The 19,486-nt window shown below is 43.8% G+C and overlaps 2 protein-coding genes across 2 annotated transcripts in view; one reads left to right on the plus strand and one right to left on the minus strand.

Annotated features, from left to right (window-relative positions):
* Positions 1 to 19,486, plus strand: part of aacs (acetoacetyl-CoA synthetase) — a 68,564-nt gene that overhangs the window by 14,561 nt on the left and 34,517 nt on the right. Inside the window, exons 5-10 of the mRNA XM_054731682.2 lie at positions 2,232 to 2,329; positions 2,986 to 3,100; positions 7,538 to 7,619; positions 7,717 to 7,870; positions 10,941 to 11,021; positions 15,226 to 15,350. Coding sequence (XP_054587657.1) covers positions 2,232 to 2,329; positions 2,986 to 3,100; positions 7,538 to 7,619; positions 7,717 to 7,870; positions 10,941 to 11,021; positions 15,226 to 15,350 — 655 coding nt within the window. The remainder of the gene's footprint in view (positions 1 to 2,231; positions 2,330 to 2,985; positions 3,101 to 7,537; positions 7,620 to 7,716; positions 7,871 to 10,940; positions 11,022 to 15,225; positions 15,351 to 19,486) is intronic.
* On the minus strand, positions 4,232 to 6,708 carry LOC139063659 (zinc finger protein 862-like). The gene has a single exon (XM_070546244.1). It carries the CDS (start codon positions 6,554 to 6,556, stop codon positions 4,370 to 4,372), a length of 2,187 nt encoding a protein of 728 aa, XP_070402345.1. The 5' UTR covers positions 6,557 to 6,708; the 3' UTR covers positions 4,232 to 4,369.

Raw genomic sequence — 19,486 nt, forward strand, 5'->3', positions numbered from 1 at the left:
TTGCTCAGCAAACGGTACTTCAGCCGCTGATGCCCGTTGACTCGGGACCTCTGACCCTAAACGTTCACCAAGCGAGGCCTTTAGAAGCTGTTCTGGGTTCTTTTAGCCATGTTCATGATGTCGGTCAGGCTTTATCGAAGGATGTCTCACATCTACAGGTTAGGGTTTTTTACAGCAGTGGAGTTACATCTGGAACTTTAACTTTCACAGATATTTCATACATTATTAGAAAAGCTGGAGTAACGCTAAGATTCCCAGTAAGAGGTTTTTGGGTTCTACAGATTTCCGACTCGTCTGAGCCGGTGTGTTTCAGCGACGCGCTTAGTGTGTTAAAACATTGCAGGACGGTTATTCGTCACCGCAGCGACGCAGCAGGTCCAACACGAAGATTAGGATTTATGATGCAGTTCATCCCGGGAATGAGGTGAGCTTGTGGAACCAGTGTAGCAGGATGGTGATGCGTCACCTCCTTGTGTCGTCCTGCTTCCTGGTTACGGAGCAGAAACCAGACCAGGCTGATTAGTCATGAGTCCCAGGACGTGACCACACCGCCGTCTCATAGCTCAGTGGGTCCTCCCGGGTGCGTTACTGCTTTATTAGGTTAGATTAGATCCACGTTATCAGTGAGACAGACCCAAGGTAGCCTGGGAGCTTCCATGTCGAAGGCTGGTGCATTCTTTTATGTCTTAATGTAATAAAGTGTTGACTCTGCTCCCGAACCGTAAAACGTCAAACCGGATTGTGCAACATGCCAGAGACATGAATTCTAACAGCTATTGTGTTTAATTTGGTTTATGGGAAGATTTGCTTTCACATCGGAGTGTTTTTTGTTTTCTTAAACTCAAATGGAACAAGAAGGTCTGTTTCAGCGGAGAGAAAACACGTGACGCGCCTTAGTGCTGACCTCGATGAGGAAAATATTACAACATTATTTCTCATCCAGATTTTTAAAGGGATTCTTTGCAACTTTTTCATATTTTTAAATCGTTTTCTTGAAGCAGTTTGTGCTAAAATGACTTTCCAGCCGGGGTAGGGAAGCCTGGTTCCGGAGAGCTGCTGTCCAGCACGTTTTAGAGTTTTCCCTGCTTTGACAGAGTTGATTCACCTGTTCAGCAGCTCATCGAGCTCTGCAGAAGCCTCTTAGTCACCTGCTGATTAAAATCAGGTGTTTTGAAGCAGGGAAACCTCTAAAACGTGCTGGATAGCAGCTCTCCACGACCAGGGTTCCCAACCCCTACTTTACAGGGTTAATGCCCCTATCGCCCCCTGTGGCAGGAATCATCCACTTGCAACTTCAGATAGGCAGGGTGATCTGTTGGGACTTGGGCGGTCTGTTTTCAGCACATTTCCTGCCTGTTTTAGATCAGGAACACAATCGATTTGTTAAATCTAGTGATGAATCACTCCTCTAGACACTAATGAAGGCTGGGGAGTCATTTGAGCTGATTAAGGTGTTAAAAAGACAAACGCACAGCGAGGAGATAGGTTTAGCTTTTGGTTCAACTGACGGACTAACACTAGGGGGTGCTAAAAGCAAGTAAAACATTCTAGTTCCCCTTTAATCCTTCTCAGACTTTGTCATCATTATCTTATGAAAATGCATCAGTTACACACAGGCTAATGAAGATCTTTGAACTTTGTTATTTTGACATTTTATCATCTAGAAATCGACTGATATGGAGTTTTCTATTGCTGATACTGATGTTGACGTAGAGGTCATGGTCAGCCGATGACCGATATATGCTGCTGATTTTTTCGAGCCAGCTTTCACGGCCGATATCGAGGCAATTCTGCTTTGTTTACATGCTAACATCACTAACAACAGTGGATGCACATGAACCTGGATCAGCTGTTGAACTCTGATTTCACCCAACTGTTGAATCTTAATTCTCTTCACTGAAATCAGACGTGTAACCAAGTGAATCAAACAAATCAGTAAACTGGCCAACCTTTAAAATCAATACAGGTAAATAAAAAAGAAATTTCACGTGACAATATAGTTTTAAAGAGTTTATTTTGTTATGCAGAAACTTAATCATACATATAAATAATACTGGGCTGCCCAATGCGCCTGGCATGATATCATCTCAACTAAAGAGGTGGAATATCGGCCGTCCAGTATCAGTCTACCCCTAATGTCATCTATAGTCTGACGAGTACAAATGTGCTATTTTCTGATCATCTTTATTTGATTTGAGGATCTTGACACTTTCCTCCTGTTTCCTCTTCAGGCTACCTTCCCAACGGCATCCATGCGCTAGAGGCCATGTTAGCAGCCGCCAGCATCGGAGCCATTTGGAGCTCCACGTCTGTTGATTTTGGAGTCAATGTAAGAATTAGTCTGACTTATTTCTGCCAGATTACTTTCATCTACTTCTGCTCATGCATCACGCAGCATGTCGGTAGCTCTCTTTTAGGCTCATATCCTTCATTTCAGCAATATTTCCCTGAAAACATCAACTAAGTGTTTTAACTTTGTTTATTCTGTGAATCATCAGCAAGTCTGTGCATAAAAGTGTGTCAGAGTGACATTTTGCCTTCCCAAGTTTTGCTCTGAGTCACTCCGGGCTGGTCTGAGATTAGATATTAGATTATTTCATCTGGGAGATCTCATTTCTGGTCGGCTGTCATCCTGGTCCTTTCAGCGCTTTGGGCTTCCTGACAGGGTTGCGGAAGGCGCTTTATAAATAAAGCTTTGATTGATTGATTGATTGATTTGGTCCTGGATTCATGTTTTTGATGTGATGCTGCCCCCTCTGGCTAATTTCAGAATTACATTTGACCATTCTAGTTGACATCAATAAGTCAATTCTGCTCGAATAGAGCTGTAAATGCTCTGGATTATAGTCTATAATCCAGGTTGGGCGTGCGTTATCGATGAAATCACATGATTTTTATTTTCACTGTCATTGAGTTTACCTGCGAACTTGAATGATTCGGTTTGCTCTAACTTTTTAATTTTATCCCCTTTTTTTTTAAACGCAGGGTGTCCTGGACCGGTTTTCACAAATCCAGCCCAAACTGATCTTCTCCGTCGCTGCCGTGGTTTACAACGGAAAAGTGCACGACCACATGGAGAAGCTGACGAATGTTGTTAAAGGTTGGCAGCTGCACGTTTCAGAGTTGATCTGTATAAATTCCTGGGAACCATCCTTGTGATGAAAACTGTAGTTTTATCATCTGAGTTGTGGAAATGTGCCGTGTGGCTGGACTACCGCGTACACGCTACGTACGCATTATGTGTCTACGTAATACTAAAACACCTAAGCAGTAAAGCTCAAACAGGATTTTCACCTCCTACTTACTGGTAAACAGCGATTTGAAACAAGACAAACAAACTGGAACTGGAAAAGTTACACAGCTGATTATTATATTTTTTCTTGATTAAACTTAATGAAAGACTCTTGATTTTCAAAATAAGGGATTGAAGTTTAGTGGCATGCATGGTTTTCTTTAGGAGAGCCACAGAAAAACAAACTGTGATATAAAAGTGACACTTTAGTGGCTTTAAAGCTAGAGTGTAATATTTTTACTTGTTTACTATCAAATTCTGTCCTTTTTCATTATTTCTCCAACGTCTGTTCCAAATATTCCTACTAGCTTGGCAGGGCCTGAAATTCACTTCTAAAAACAGGGGGGAATTCCCCCTTCACATATGTCTGTACAGGGGGAATTTATATATATGGGGGGGGGGTGATTACCAAATGTGCAGTCTTATGTTGTACTAATCATACCTTACATCACGTTTATAAGCAGCTTTCATTGGACTCCTGCAGCATTCTCATCTTCGTTGCTCTTGTCCCTTTCTTTGTTTCATCTCCTCTGCCTGATTTCTTTCCTCACACAGAAGTTAAAAAAATAAATATAAACTTTCCAGGAACTACTTGTGGGATTAACAACAGGCCTTAACATTGTTGTATTCTTACCTCAGATTGATGCATTTATTAACTTTTTTTAATCTTGCTTAGTGGTCCTCATAGCTGCATCTGTGGCCTTCTTTTCTTTTGTCCGAATGTTGTCTTTTTCTTGGCCTCTAACACTGCATCTTTCTCCATTGTAATAACTTTGAAGTATAAAAATCAAATAAAAATGCTCCTTTTTGCTGCACTGGTATTAGAAATTATCTTAACAATTTTCATTGCTGAAGTTTGTTGTCCAACTCTCTGGGCTGCATCTTTGCTCTTGTTTGTGCTTCTTTATCTGTTGTCTCCATCTTCGCTTCTTACTCTGATTTCTTTCTCTGAATTCCTCTATCTCAAACTGATGAATTTTCATTAACTTAACTTTTAACACAAACAGTTTCGTTGATGTGGCATCAAACACGATTGCAACTATGTACATTAATGTATCTGTTAGCTCACAGTACTAATTAGTTTTGGAGCGGGGTTCTCCCACGCTCCGCTTGGTCCTCTGTCCTCTCTGTCTTCTGTCTCCTCTGCTTCATCTCTTTCCATTTGATGAAAGCTCTGTTGAAATCAAACTGCTCTTGCGGAGGGCCAAGCTCTGAAATCAGCATCAGATTGGTGAGGTTTGCGTTATTCAGAGAATTTCTGAATCTTGTTTTTATCCTGTTTTGTGTGCTGAATCCGCGTTCACATGACACACTGGCAATTGGGATGACTAAAGCGATCTTAATGAGCTTCTCCATTTCAGTGAACACACCCCGATGGTCACTCAAAACAGCCTCTGCAAACTGCTGGAAGGTCAATGAGGCGTACGAGTCACTGGAAACCATAGTTTGCTTCAGCAAGGCAAACTCCGAGCGTCCATCCACTGCACTTACATAGTTTGAGAAGTGTGCAAGAAGGTTGTCGAGTTTTTCAAGGCCATAATGAGAAAAGTTATCGGACTTTTTTGCCATAATGGCTTTTTTTGGCTCCAAAATCGTAAACCATGACAGAACATCCAGTGTCTCACAGGGGAATCTTCTCTCAATCTCTGTTATTAAAGATCCCACGTACCTGCTCTTCATGTCATCAAAGGCTGGTTTTTGGGTGTGGCAGTCAAAAATTTTGTCTCCTTTAAACTTGTTTCCATCAAGAGAGCTGAAGAATTCAGTTTCTGCAGGGCCAGGGTGGACGATTATTTCCTTCAGGGCTTCTTTGGTACTTTCAACCATTGGCTGTGCTGTGGAGAAGTCCAGATCTTCTCTTTGAAAATGTTTTGAGAGAAGGACTACATGCATCAGTACGTCCTTCATCATGTGACAAAGAGCCACAAAGTTAAACTGTCTCACAGCTAGTAGCAGACCTTTAGCTTTGTCAGCATCTTGTGCATTAGAGGAAGCCATGTGCTCCAGGACATCTCTCAGGGATTTCAGTGATCTACACACTACCGACACTGCATTGTGAATTGACAGCCACCTTACTGCATGCGGCTGGGTGAACTTCAGTTGGGGTTCATCCAGCTGTTTCTGCAATTCATGCAGCTTGTTGCTTCTGACAGCAGAATTACTGAAAAAAATAAAAATTGATCTCAAATCCTGCTGAAACCGTTTCACCTGTGGCACAGAGTTGGCTGCATCACTGGCAGCAAGTGCGAGACGATGAGCCGTACAGTGGATTCCTACCAGGTCTGGATTGTATAGCTCTCTGAGCTTTTTAATAACTCCTTGTCTGCATCCTGTCATTACAGCAGCTCCATCAGTGCAAACTGCAGCAAGTTTTTTTCCATCCAGTTTTTTTTCTGTCAATAGCTGTTTTACATCTTCAACAATAGTGTCTGCTCTTCCATCAGCAATTTCAGAATTCCTTATCAGTTTTGTTTTGACGTTGTTGTCATCTATGAACCTGACATAGATAATCAGTCGTTTGGTGTTACTAATGTCAGTAGATTCATCCAATATTAATGAAAACACGGGACTTCTTTCAACAGCTTTGTCAATATCTTCCACAAGTGTGCTTGCAATAGCTTGCTGCATTTCTGACAGTCCTTTTTCATTGATGTAGCTACCATAGCTTGATGTTTCTGTAAGTTTTTTGAAAGCAGGACACTCCATTTCTTTCAGGAATTTAACCACATGGCAAAATTTAGCTTTTGCCATTTCATTTTTTGCAATAAAATATGCAGTTTTCAGGAGCCCCTTCATTTCTGCAGCAGACTGTAAATGTGCATCTTCGATAGCTTTGGTCATTACACTTTTAGCTGAATCCGCCTCACGTTTTCTTTTTATTGCTGCAGTGTGAGACACACCATCAGCGTGACGACGTAAAGTTGATGTTTTGTAGCATCGACTTGCAAAAGGCACAGCGCCGTACATCTTACAAATGGAGCAGTTCATTTCACCATTGTTATTTTCAAGCCAGGGATACAGTCTGAGCCAGTTAGCCTGAAACTTATCTTTAGGCTGCTTGCTAACGTTACGTTCAGTGGCACTACCTTTTTGAAAGTCCGGAGGATCCGTCTCATTCACAGCATCGCTGGAATCGGCGCTGCCACCCGCCCTGCCTCCAACGCCTCCTCCCTCGCTGCCTTCCGTGCTGGGGATTTCTTGTACAGTTTTTTTGGGAGCAGGTTCCCCTTCGTTGTTAGATTTCCGTTTTAACCAGCGGTCCATGTCTGCATGCAGGCGTTAAATCCGCCAACCGAAGCACTGCTTTGCTGCTAGCAAGGGACTGAGCTCGTATTTTGATAAGTGGAGAGAAAAAAAAATCCAGCGCGCCGCCAATCACCAAGATGAAGAACGGGTTCGATGTTGTGGGATTTTAATGGCTCCGATACAAACGTCCACATTCGCTGCAGGCTGTGCGGGACTTTCCCGCATTATAAAACTGGATTTGCGAGAAGCAACTATATAACGCGCAATACCCGCAATCCCGCAGTGAATTTCAGGCCCTGCTTGGAATTTTACATTTTTACCTACAAAAGTTCTGGTCGATGCTCCGTAGTCATGTGCCGTCTTGTAATACGGTAGCTGTTTAGGGACATACAAGATTTAACGTTTCACGTTTGTGATTTGACATGAAAGTCCTCCCTCTAAACGTGGTGCGGGGGTGGTGCCGTCTTCTCTCAGGGTTCTGGGTTCCTCTTTGGTTTGCTTGTCCGGCTCTAACTACATGTGATTGCTGGATTGTAAGCTAGAAGCTGTCTATGTCTGTGGCAGTGCGCGCATGGCCGCGGGGGAGAGGGAGACGAGTGACGCGACAGATGTGGCAGCAGTGAGCGGGAAGATGCATCTGCTGCAAATGACCAATCAGACACGTTCTACATATATTCACAGGACGCTGACGGGGGCTCTAGATTCCCTGAGAGACACTTTAACTGCAGGAAGCAGCAGAAACAGTAAATAATACATGCAGACTGTTGGTGTGTGGTGTTTTCTGTGTGTGACCCATGAAGCAGCTGTCAGTGCGACATGTCTCCCTCTCTCCCACAGCCGTGTGCGCTCCGCCACGATGGCACGTAGCCTTTTTGATGCGTGTGGGCTACTGTAGCTGCAGTACCTACTCTGAACTGCAGGGGGTTAAGGAGGCTTTTCAGCTGTAAACTTTGAAGAGAAAACAAAATCATCATCCTCCATCTCCTTCTCTTACTAAAGGCCTGCCTGACCTGAATAAAGTAGTTGTGATTCCCTACGTTCGCTCCAAACAGGAAACTGACCTCTCCAAAATCCCCAACAGGTTTGTTGACCTGAAATTTAAATAACAAATCTTAATTGTTTTTCATCTCCTCTCTATGTCATGTGATTGTTTTTCTCGCTCTATTTTATTTTGAAAGTGTGTTCATCGATGATTTCCTGGCGTCTGGACGCGGTGAGGGGGACCAGTTCCCTCAGCTGGAGTTTGAGCAGCTTCCGTTCAACCATCCTCTGTTCATCATGTACTCGTCTGGAACCACCGGTGCTCCTAAGTGCATGGTCCACTCCGCTGGGGTGAGAACCACGACGGTTTATTAGCTCTCTCGCTGTTAGGCTGGCACGAACACAAGGCGATCGAGTGTTTGATTATGTAATCCCACTCATGGAAAGGCGCTTCTGTGTTCTTATTTGTCCTCGTGTAATAAATTACATAACTGCAGTGTGTCTGAACGCTTCAGAGGGTTTAGACACAGCTGTTGCTGAGCTCTCCGGGGCCGATCCACATGTGTTGCATGATTTACATCAATGTTATTTTACACCTCAATAAAATAACATAAGACCCTTTTGTCTATACGGAGATTAGACGGACCTTTGGCTGACGGTAAAAGCTAATGGTCTTATGGATTTGTGTGCTCTGGTTCAATGTCTCTCCTTGTTGACTGATCTGATCAATCGTTTGTGTGTTTGTTTTGCCTTGAATGACTCTCTGTTTAGCATTTTATTCTATGAAAGCATTAGTAAGTAACTAGGATTTAAAACGATGCAATCTGACACCAAAAAGAGCAGAACAAAACAGCTGTAGTACTTCTGCTGTAAGCTTTACTACCACTAGGTGGCAGCAGACTTCCACCTGCAGGTCTTAGTTGTTGTATGAACGACATCTTCCTGCTGCACATGTTCTCTGCAGGAGGCAAAGATTGTGAAAAAGGTGTGATTTAAAAGGATGTTCACACTTGAAAACAGGAAACACTCACTGTTCGTAATTATTTAAAACACTGAAACACCAGGATGTAAAAAAGCTGTTATTCTTCTCTTTCCTTGGTTCTGGCTTTGCTTTTGTCGATCCAGCCCATCATTATGATTAGTTTCTACCGTACCTCTGTGTACTTTTCTCCTCTCAGCTCTTTTTATCTCTCGCTCTCCGCCCACACATTTTATCCTCTCTCTCTCTCTCTGCTATTGTCTCTGGCTTTGTCCCATACTCCCATCTCTTTCCTTTGTGCTTCCTCCCTCTTTCCATGCGGCCGATAATTGGACTGTAATGCACCGCCGAAAACATTTCGTATTGTGACGATGGCAGTCCTCGCTGCCTCAGCCAATTAGCCCTGGTCCCGTTCTGCTTTTTGCTTTGTTACGGCTCTGTTAACATGCTGTCAGGAGCAAAGTGGCACACACCAAAAGGCAGGTATGGCAGCTGAGTCCTGCCAAAGTTAGTATACACACACACACACACACACACACACACACACACACACACACACACACACACACACACACACACACACACACACACACACACACACACACAGACACACACACACACACACACACACACACACACACACACACACACACACACACACACACACACACACACACACACACACACACACACACACAGACACGGGGGGAGCACCTGTGAAACAGAAAGTACAGCTAAGCTCAGACCTTAAACCCACGCTCATTTTCTCTACAGCGTACACTCTCCTTCAGCTGTAACGACCTCTCCTTCAGCTGTAGCGACCTCTCCTTCAGCTGTAACGACCTCTCCTTCAGCTGTAACGACCTCTCCTTCAGCTGTAACGACCTCTCCTTCAGCCGTAACGACCTCTCCTTCAGCCGTAACAACCTCTCCTTCAGCTGTAACGCCCTCTCCTTCAGCCGTAACGACCTCTCCTTCAGCCGTAACGACCTCTCCTTCAGCTGTAACGACCTCTCCTTCAGCTGTAACGGCCTCTCCTTCAGCTGTAACGACCTCTCCTTCAGCTGTAGCGACCTCTCCTTCAGCTGTAGCGACCTCTCCTTCAGCTGTAACGACCTCTCCTTCAGCTGTAACAACCTCTCCTTCAGATGTAACGACCTCTCCTTCAGCTGTAACAACCTCTCCTTCAGATGTAACAACCTCTCCTTCAGCCGTAACGACCTCTCCTTCAGCCGTAACGACCTCTCCTTCAGCTGTAACGACCTCTCCTTCAGCTGTAACGACCTCTCCTTCAGCCGTAACGACCTCTCCTTCAGCCGTAACGACCTCTCCTTCAGCTGTAGCGACCTCTCCGTCAGCTGTAGCGACCTCTCCTTCAGCCGTAACGACCTCTCCTTCAGCCGTAACGACCTCTCCTTCAGCTGTAACGACCTCTCCTTCAGCTGTAACGACCTCTCCTTCAGCCGTAACGACCTCTCCTTCAGCTGTAACGACCTCTCCTTCAGCTGTAACGACCTCTCCTTCAGCTGTAACGACCTCTCCTTCAGCTGTAACGACCTCTCCTTCAGCCGTAACGACCTCTCCTTCAGCCGTAACGACCTCTCCTTCAGCTGTAGTGACCTCTCCTTCAGCTGTAACGGCCTCTCCTTCAGCCGTAACGACCTCTCCTTCAGCTGTAGCGACCTCTCCTTCAGCTGCAACGACCTCGCCTTCAGCTGTACCGACCTCGCCTTCAGCTGTACCGACCTCTCCTTCAGCCGTAACGACCTCTCCTTCAGCCGTAACGACCTCTCCTTCAGCTGTAGCGGCCTCTCCTTCAGCCGTAACGACCTCTCCTTCAGCTGTAGCGACCTCTCCTTCAGCTGTAGCGACCTCTCCTTCAGCTGTAACGACCTCTCCTTCAGCTGTAACGACCTCTCCTTCAGCCGTAACGACCTCTCCTTCAGCTGTAACGACCTCTCCTTCAGCTGTAGTGACCTCTCCTTCAGCTGTAACGACCTCTCCTTCAGCTATAACGACCTCTCCTTCAGCTGTAACGACCTCTCCTTCAGCTGTAGTGACCTCTCCTTCAGCTGTAACGACCTCTCCTTCAGCTGTAACGACCTCTCCTTCAGCTGTAACGACCTCTCCTTCAGCTATAACGACCTCTCCAACTGTGATGGGTTCCAAACTTTGCTCTTTCCACAAATTACATGTTTTATAAAGCAAAGCAGCGTCTGAAGAAGTCGGGGCTACAGGCGTCTTACGAGCAGACACTGAAGGGCGTATCGTTCTGGTAAACGGTGTGCAGCAGAATGTAAATAACAAGTTAGACGCAACATTTTGATGTGAGCTGTTTCATAACTAACTTCTGAATGTTTTACATGAATGTAGCCCCGTTGGTCCACACATGCACAACAAAGGTTGTGCACGCTAATACACTTTTTCCTCCTGTCTCTTTAGGGCACTCTCATCCAGCATTTGAAAGAGCACATTCTCCACGGCAATATGGCCACCAGTGATGTCATCATTTATTACACTACGGTATGTTCATTATAATTTTAAGATCACACAGTTTGATATTTATTTAAAGGGGCCCTAGAACAACAATTTCTTTACTATTGGAAACTGTTCTTTTGACTTAATTTAAATATGAAACTATGTTCACACTCACACTGACCTAGGAGCCCTGATAAAGGGTCCAACACACCCTATAACAAGCTCTGCAGTGGAAAGTCTGGTTTGCCCTTCCCACTTTTCCAGGATGTGAATATAAAATGAGCTGCATGCTGATTGGCCAGTTTACCCCAATGACTCGATGATGTTGCCTTAAGCTTGAAACTCTGTGTGCAGCTGTGTACAGTGTCTGACAGTGTCTTCGACATTCTCAGTTTTCCTCATCCAACACATCAGCTTAACTTGGGCTAGCATTGTTCTGCAATTAGCATAACAACACCGTTTCTACGCAGGACAAGGTTGGCTCTGAACGGCATTGATCGGAATTTGCAGATGACTCTTTTTTTTCTTTTCTATGGGAATCAGCTGATTTCGATCAGCGGCCAAAGCCACACATTGGAGCACCTGCACACATTTTCCATGATTGTGTGGTAATGCAAAAACGTCCGGCGAATTCTTCTTCGTTGGTATTCAGAGGCATCTTCTGGTCACTGGACTGGGAATCATAACTAGGAACTGAAGTAAAAACATTGAACAGTTCTTGGGAAAACTGACAATTAGTCCTGGTTTCAGTCGATGCTCAATGCCTGACGCTCAACCCAGCATTAGACACTAAGTTGTCTCAGAAACAAGCTAAATGTAGTTCTGATTTCTAGGACACCTTTAAAGCTTAATGATTCATTCACTATTATGTCAGTGCGCCCCAGGGCAGCTGTGGCTACATTGTAGTTCATCACCATCAGTGTGTGAATGTGTGTGTGAATGGATGAATGATACACTGTAGTGTAAAGCGCTTTGGAGTCCTTACTCTGAGAGGCGCTATACAAGTGTGGCTCATTTATCATTTATGTGACTTTTTTTTTACTATTAAATGATGGAAAGTACAGAAATGTAGCTTTTTGTATTCCAACCTTTACAGAAAGGCTTAGAGTTGTTTGCTATTCCCTAAAAAACATGTTCAAGACGGCTCTAAAACGGAGCTACTAAATCTTCTCAATCACGTAGTGAATATGGTGTAATCACCTGCTGGAGAGCAGCTTAAGTACCTGCGTGTTTGCTCTTTGTCCGTCACCGTAAAAGATCTCGTTAGGATTCATCAACGAATGTGACTCATCCAGTGTCAGCCATGTTCACCTGGTTTCTCCTGCTCCAACGCAACACAAATGCCAAGCCGTTAGCTTTTGTACTGATGTCCTGATGATGTGCGCCCTTTTGGCATTTGTCTTCGTACGCTTCTGTAGAGCCCTTCAGATCGCCACGCTTCTCTCCTCTATAGACCGTGAGAAAATACGACTGAGTCTAGAGTTAAAGGTGGACTCCTGACACAGCTGGAAGTTGAATGAGGGCGTCTGTCCTGACTTGAGTGCTCTGGCTCACTGTTGAGGACTTAAACCAGGTGCTTTTTCCTTCTCTTGACTAAATTGAACAACTCAGTGTTTTACAGATGGAGAGTCGCAGACAGTAAATAAAGCAGCGTGTGTTTAGGAAGACTCCCGAGGCTTCCTGAGGAAATATTTAAAAAACAGGCTTAATAAGAAGTACTTAAGGAATGTTTAGATTTGTTCGGTACGACCCCACCTGACAGGGATCTGATTCAGAAAACAGTTTTGGGAAGAGCTTTTGACATAATTCTAAATCACAGAGTTTGTGTCATGTTCTGGTGGAGGTGTCTAACCCAAGACATGCAGAGTCAAACCCAAGACTCAGAATGATGAGAAAAAATAAGATTTTATTTTAAAACGGTAACCAAAGGCGCACTGGGAATTCCAGCGGAACTGGGAACGGGACTGCATCGTCTGGAGGGGAGAGCAGAATGAGGTGAGTCCTGGGAAGTAAGTCTAAACTGGAAGGTGCAGAGTAAAGACTTACTGGGTTGTGTGGGAAAGGGGCTGAGGGGAAGGTTGTGAGCCGGGGTGTATCCAAGGTGGTTCCAGAGCTGGAGAGGGAGCGTGGGGACGAGTGAGAGAGCGGGTCGGTCAGGATGGATGGACGAATGTGGCAGAGCGAATCCAGAGTCGTGTGGAGTTGTGGTTAGAAAAATCCTGATGTGTCGAGACCTGAGGTGGGTGAGCAAAAAATACAAAATCACACGAATCCAAAAAGTACGAGAGTATCAAAAACCTGATATCGAGACGAGGGCTGGAAACTACCAAACAGTAGCAACCATCCGGCGTCGAGCTGTGTTCTCCATCCATCTTAAATAGTAGACCTGCTGATTGCTGACCAGGTGCACCTGTAGCTCCCTGTCCTGCAAACACACACTCAGAGGTAGGTTGGTGAGAAGGAGTACTCACCCCGGCTCATGACAGTTTGAGCAAAACGAACTAATGGTTCGCTGGAGTTTTTGACAATTAAAATTGCGCCCACATTTTCAAAGTTAAACACATTTCTTTTAACAACGGTAGTTTCTGCTTCAGCCCTCTCCCCCCTCCCCCTGCTTCAGCCCCCTCCCCCTGCCTCCCCCCCTCCCCCTGCTTCAGCCCTCCCCCCCCCTCCCCCTGCGCAGCGGCCGCAAACTCACTGATGCGCCTGCAGCCTCTCGGAGTTCCTGCTGCTCTAAACATTAAAATAATTATTTCATTTTCTGTTCCTCACTTCTGATTACCTTCAGTGGTGTCTGTTTGTTGCAACCAGCAGGTACAAAAACTAACTTGTTTTTATTTGACTATTTTTCTGTCCTGTCTGTTTATTATCTTCCTGCATCTCCTCTCAGTCCTAAAGAGAAACTGTTACCTGGGTTCATATATATTCACCTCATGAGTTACCTTTGAACTGCAGTTCTAAAAGATCTACCGACCGCAAAAACAGCGGAGTGCTCGCCGGCCGCATCGGTGATCGGTGCGTCACCGAGGACAAAACAGGTGATGCGCCCCGCTCCACAGCAGCAAAACGCATCAGGCACAAATAAAAGAATAAAAGACAGAAAACATAAAAGGAAATGAGCCGACATGAACGATCGCGTGTTAAATTAGTTTTTGAGGTGGCAACACCTGATTTGATAATGTTACTGTGGCCGTGCTCAGGACGCAGATGTCTGGAGCGCGTCAACAATCAGAGCTTTGCATGCGCAAGCTGGTTAAGGTTAGGATGGGGGTGAGGGGAAGGTTAAATTGCAAGAGGCTAAAGGTCACAATTTGGTTAAATGTCCGTTTTACGGCGGGTGACAGTACCGACGCTCTGGCACAGCGCGTTGCCTCCCGAAGCGCAGGAGCTCGTCACCTGCTGACAGCAGCCTGCTGTCTTTTCCGTGGACTGCATCTTGCCGGTCATTATCACGTGACAGCGACTAGTCGATGACAGGCATAACAAGTCACTATAGAGCGGTGAAGTCGACTAGTGACTAGTTCATACAACCCCTGCTATTGCTCCCCAGAGTGTTCTGCAGCATAATCTGCACGTTCTCTTTGAACTTGATATCAAATTTTCGCCTCCTCTTCGTCTCCGCACGGTTAAAGTTACCCTCGCGGTCTATCACTGGCAAATCAAAAGTGAGACGATGACACAACCGCCCCCCGTACTTGCTTGTTCCCACATTCCACCCGGCCACAATAAAATACCGGCCATTATTCACCTCCGCCGACTCCGACACCGGCCAAAATATGATACCCGGCCGTTAATTGAATACAGGCTAATATTAGAGGATTTACGGTATATGCTGTTATTTTTTTTTTCATTTTGGGGAGGGGTTTGGTGTTTTGTTTGACCACCAAGCCCAAATTCCACCATAGTTTTGCGTTGTCATAACAGTGATCAGTTGTCCTCACTAAATGCATCACCGCTAGTTGGTATAGCATAAAGCTGCTGCTGCAGCCCTGCAGACACATTTTATGCAGAACAATCAATGATCACATGATTGGTGCCGATGAAGAATGGAGCTGAAGAAGTTCCTCAGCGTGCTTTCTGCTTTATCCATCCAAACAAGAGTTCAATTCAGATAACTTATCACTGTGGTTGTATTTGTGTGTGTGTGTGTGTGTGTTTGTGTGTGTGTGCGTGTGTGTGTGTGTGCGTGTGTGTGTGTGCGTGTGTGTGTGTGTGTGTGTGTTTGGTGTGTGCGTGTGTGTGTGTTTAGACTGGCTGGATGATGTGGAACTGGCTGGTGTCTTCGCTGGCAGTTGGAGCCTCTGTGGTTTTATATGACGGTTCACCACTAATGCCAACACCTAATGTGCTATGGGACCTGACCGACCAGCTGGGGTGAGTTAGCCCCCCCCCCCACACACACACACAGAGTGACAAAAAACAAAACAAAAACATGGACATTGTAATATTTGTAGATTTTGAAAGAAGACCACGGCACAAAGTGTAAGATTTATTTTCTGGATGAAATGCATTTACAGTTAAAAGTAAGACAGCCGCTTCAAGAGGTGCTTTGAAGAGTCGATTTTTTTGTCTTGGTTTATTTATTTATTTATTTTCAGGAAAAAAAAAGCTTTGGAAATGGTTTCCATGTTCTGAGAGTTGTGAGGGGAAGAAGAATTAAGCAACTGAATTTAAAACGATTAAAACAATCAAAAGGAACGTGTGAAATACAAGCAGATATTTTATTTTCATGCGTCTTTTAAAGTTCACAGTAATAATATGTGACTTAAAAAGGATAAAAATGTAAAAGTTTGTCTTAAATAACTCCTGCTTCTCAAATAAGTGCTCCTCAACTATACATCTACAGGTTCTGCATCTATCTGGGTTGATACTGAGATTCAGCATTAACATCACTTTAATGACGATAACCAATATTTAACACTATTTTAGTTTGTGTAGAAAAACAAACATACATGTGTGTATAGGCACACCACTGCCCTTCTAAGGTGATTACTATCATCTACATGACTGAACAAATAATGCATGACCATCTCAAAACAAACACACTAATAACTACTAGACTGACCGTTGTTAATATCGGCCTAGTTTTACTTATTGCACCAAAACTTAAATGTCCATCAGGTTATCATGATGTGAATGTTGATCTATAGAAACCCAAAAATGAAACTGTTCACTTCCTTGTTTGTCTTATTTATTTATTTACTCATTTAAAAAAACCTCAGGAAAACAGAAATGTACTTTAGAGACGGGGAGTTGTTTTATTTTAGATGCTCGTCTGTTTAAGAAGATCAAGGTAAAAACAGGCTGAATGAATGCATGAAAACAACCAGAAAGAGTGAGGGCAATGAGGAAGTGAATCCTGGGAGGTGTTTGTTTCTAACTGCAGAATTAATCGGGTGTTTTTCTCTAACCGACGTCTCACACACACACACACACACACACACACACACACACACACACACACACACACACACACACATGCAAGAGTTGTTACATGAATACAGATTTCTACTAGAATGAATGTGTTTAGAATGAAGATGTTAATTGTATAATAAACATTTCATTCAATGATTTGTTCTGTATTAAAGTGGGATAAAATAAAAAACACGTTTTGGTGAAGAAAAAGTTGTTAAAAGCATAAAAAGTAGAGTTGTTGTGGATGATGATGTAGGTTTGAATGAATCCTTTTACACAACAGCTGATAAAGATGACGTCAACAGGCCAACATGAAACACGTTATAAACATTTGTAACCAACATGCTTGTTAATTCTCACAAATAAACACTTTTATTTATGTCTGGAATGATGCGTTTCAACAAAACGGTAAATGGCCTGTACAACCCCCCAAGGCGCTTTACAACATGATCATTCACCCATTCACACGCTGGTGGGGATGAGCTACGATGTAGCCACAGCTGCCCTGGGGGCTGTTGAACACTGGCGCCACCGGTCCCTCCGACCACCACCAGCAGCTTAAGTGTCTTGCCCAAGGACACAACAGCAGCATTCTCTGGATGTAGCCGGGATCAAACCAGCAACCTTCTGATTACTGGACAACCCGCTCCACCTCCTGAGCTTCTGCTGTCACAAAATACAACATGTCATCTTTTTTAACAAAGGACAATTAAAATAGATCTTTAATAGCCCTGTTCCCACCTCCATCAGAACCATAAACACCAGAAACCATAGTGAATGGTCCTGAGTGTGTGCGTGCTGTCAGTAGATGGTGGGTGCCTAACCCTTCACACACACACACACACACACACACACACACACACACACACACACACACACACACACACACACACACACACACACACACACACACACACACACACACACACACACACACACACACACACACACACACACACACACACTGGTCTTCGAGTAAGTTGTGTGTGAGCTCTGCTCTTGTAAATTTGCTGCATTTCCAATTAAAACTGGGAAAGGTTTATGTGAGGCCGTAAAGCGGTAGTTGCTGCCAAAACACAATCTACCCGCGTGTTGAGCAGCGGTATCTTCAGCAGCGGTATCGTCTCATTTTCTGTCTTAAATTGAGCCCCAGTATGGTTTCTGATGGCATCTGATGAGTTATTTTTCTCACTAAAAACTGGTCTGCTAACGTGTTGGTGGTCTGCTGATGTCTATTATTTAACACTAGTTATGTAACTTATACGCTACACTGCCAGAGTTCATTAATGGATGATCGGGTTCGATAGAAGTCACTTATTAGCCTTATTTCTGTGGGAGGACTTTGAATTATTTTGACTGATTTCTCGGGTTCAGACACTCGAAAATGGACCTAATTTATAATCTTAAAAATATCATTGCAGCAAAGAAATTGTTGCCTTCGACTAATAAATGCTGCAGCTCACACTAGTGATTTAAACCCAGTGTTGGAGATCCATGAGGAGCTTTGTCAGCCCTTAAATCTTACTGCACCTCCTTCAGCAAAAGTTAGAGACTGTGTCATATTAGTTCACGACAGAGAGTGTTACCAACTCACCTTTTCAGAACAAATTTAGAGAAAAAGCACTAGAGTCAGCAAAAGTAAGCCCCTGAATGCAGTGACACCTGCGTGACACATCTTTACAGAAGCTACATCGCCTTCAGCAAGGAAGGGAATAACGGGAAGGACTTTTTGACACACTGGAAGTCGCAAAAGTGCTGCTGCATAAATCTCTGACAGAATCAGTTTGTAGAACCCAAAGTTAGCGGGCTTCATTTGAATCCTGCCAGCCAACTGAGTGATCATTATAATATCAGCTTCAGACTTTGATTGGTTGCTTGGCAGATTGAAGAGTTTGAAGTCGCGCGTTGAGGCAGGAACAGCATGATCGATCTGTTAGAAATCTCCTTGGATTTCAGCCCAATTGCTTGTTTTTCCCCTGAAATTCTTGGAAACTTCAGTGAAGGAGTTTAAAATATTGTTGGCAAAAACCCACAGACAGATGCATTTAATAAAGGCTTACCGGTATGACCCAAAGATGGATAATACCTCAAACTGTGAGAGTTTTGAACCAATTAAATGCTGATATTGCCACCTAAGACATATTCTTCACAACGCAGAGTGATGCAAAAACCCTCTGGGAGAGACTGCCACGGAGTCTTCTACAGCATCGTCTTCTGAACTGACACTGGACTTTTTAATTGGGACTAAAGCTGTCAGGCTCAGAAAGTATAAAACTTACTGTGAGGTTTAGCCTTTTGCCTTGGATTTCATTAGTCTCTTGTGTCATAATAATACTTTAATAGCTCTATTGCCCCGTCTTTTTGAACATTTAACTTTAAAAGTTACAAATCTTTACTCATACGTGCTTTCGCTGTTATGAAATGGACCCTTTTTACACTTGATCACTTCGGAGTGGCTGTGTCGCCTGAATCCTGATGGAGGATTCCTGAATCCTGATGGAGGTCTGAGATGGAGGAAGAGTGAGCCACTGATCGTGTTCTTCATTTGCAAGTTCAGGACTACAAGATAAGAACAGATGACACCGATTTAAAACAACAAAAGAGAAAAGTACATTCTTGCTGAAGTAGTCATCTTGTTCCGTGACGGTGCTTCCGGTGTTCCTTCCAAACGGGGAACATTCAAAATGAGTATATTTTGGGGAAGAGGAAGAATTCTGTTCTGTAATATTTAATTTAATTTATTTTAGTTTCTAATCTGTAATTGTCACTAGTTCATTTGTTCAGACTAGTAAATTGTATTCTAAGGGAATGTTACCATCTTTCAGGAAACCGTGTTTAAAGTAATTGTCCTATTTTACAAAACGTTCCACAATTATAAATGTATGGAATACTAGGGATGTCGAGTGTTATCGGCCGATATTGACATTAAGTGTAATATTACATTTTCTTAACTGGCCTGAATGACTTGAACTAGTTGTCATATTTTGTATTACGCATTGTTTAAAGCCTGGGAAGGCGTCCTGTATATTTGAACACATAGTCTGGACACAAACCCTTGAAACATCTCAGTTATGGGGCGTAATCTACAGCTGTCT

This window comes from Nothobranchius furzeri, chromosome 17 (assembly GCF_043380555.1).
Source record: "Nothobranchius furzeri strain GRZ-AD chromosome 17, NfurGRZ-RIMD1, whole genome shotgun sequence".
NCBI lineage: Eukaryota > Metazoa > Chordata > Actinopteri > Cyprinodontiformes > Nothobranchiidae > Nothobranchius > Nothobranchius furzeri.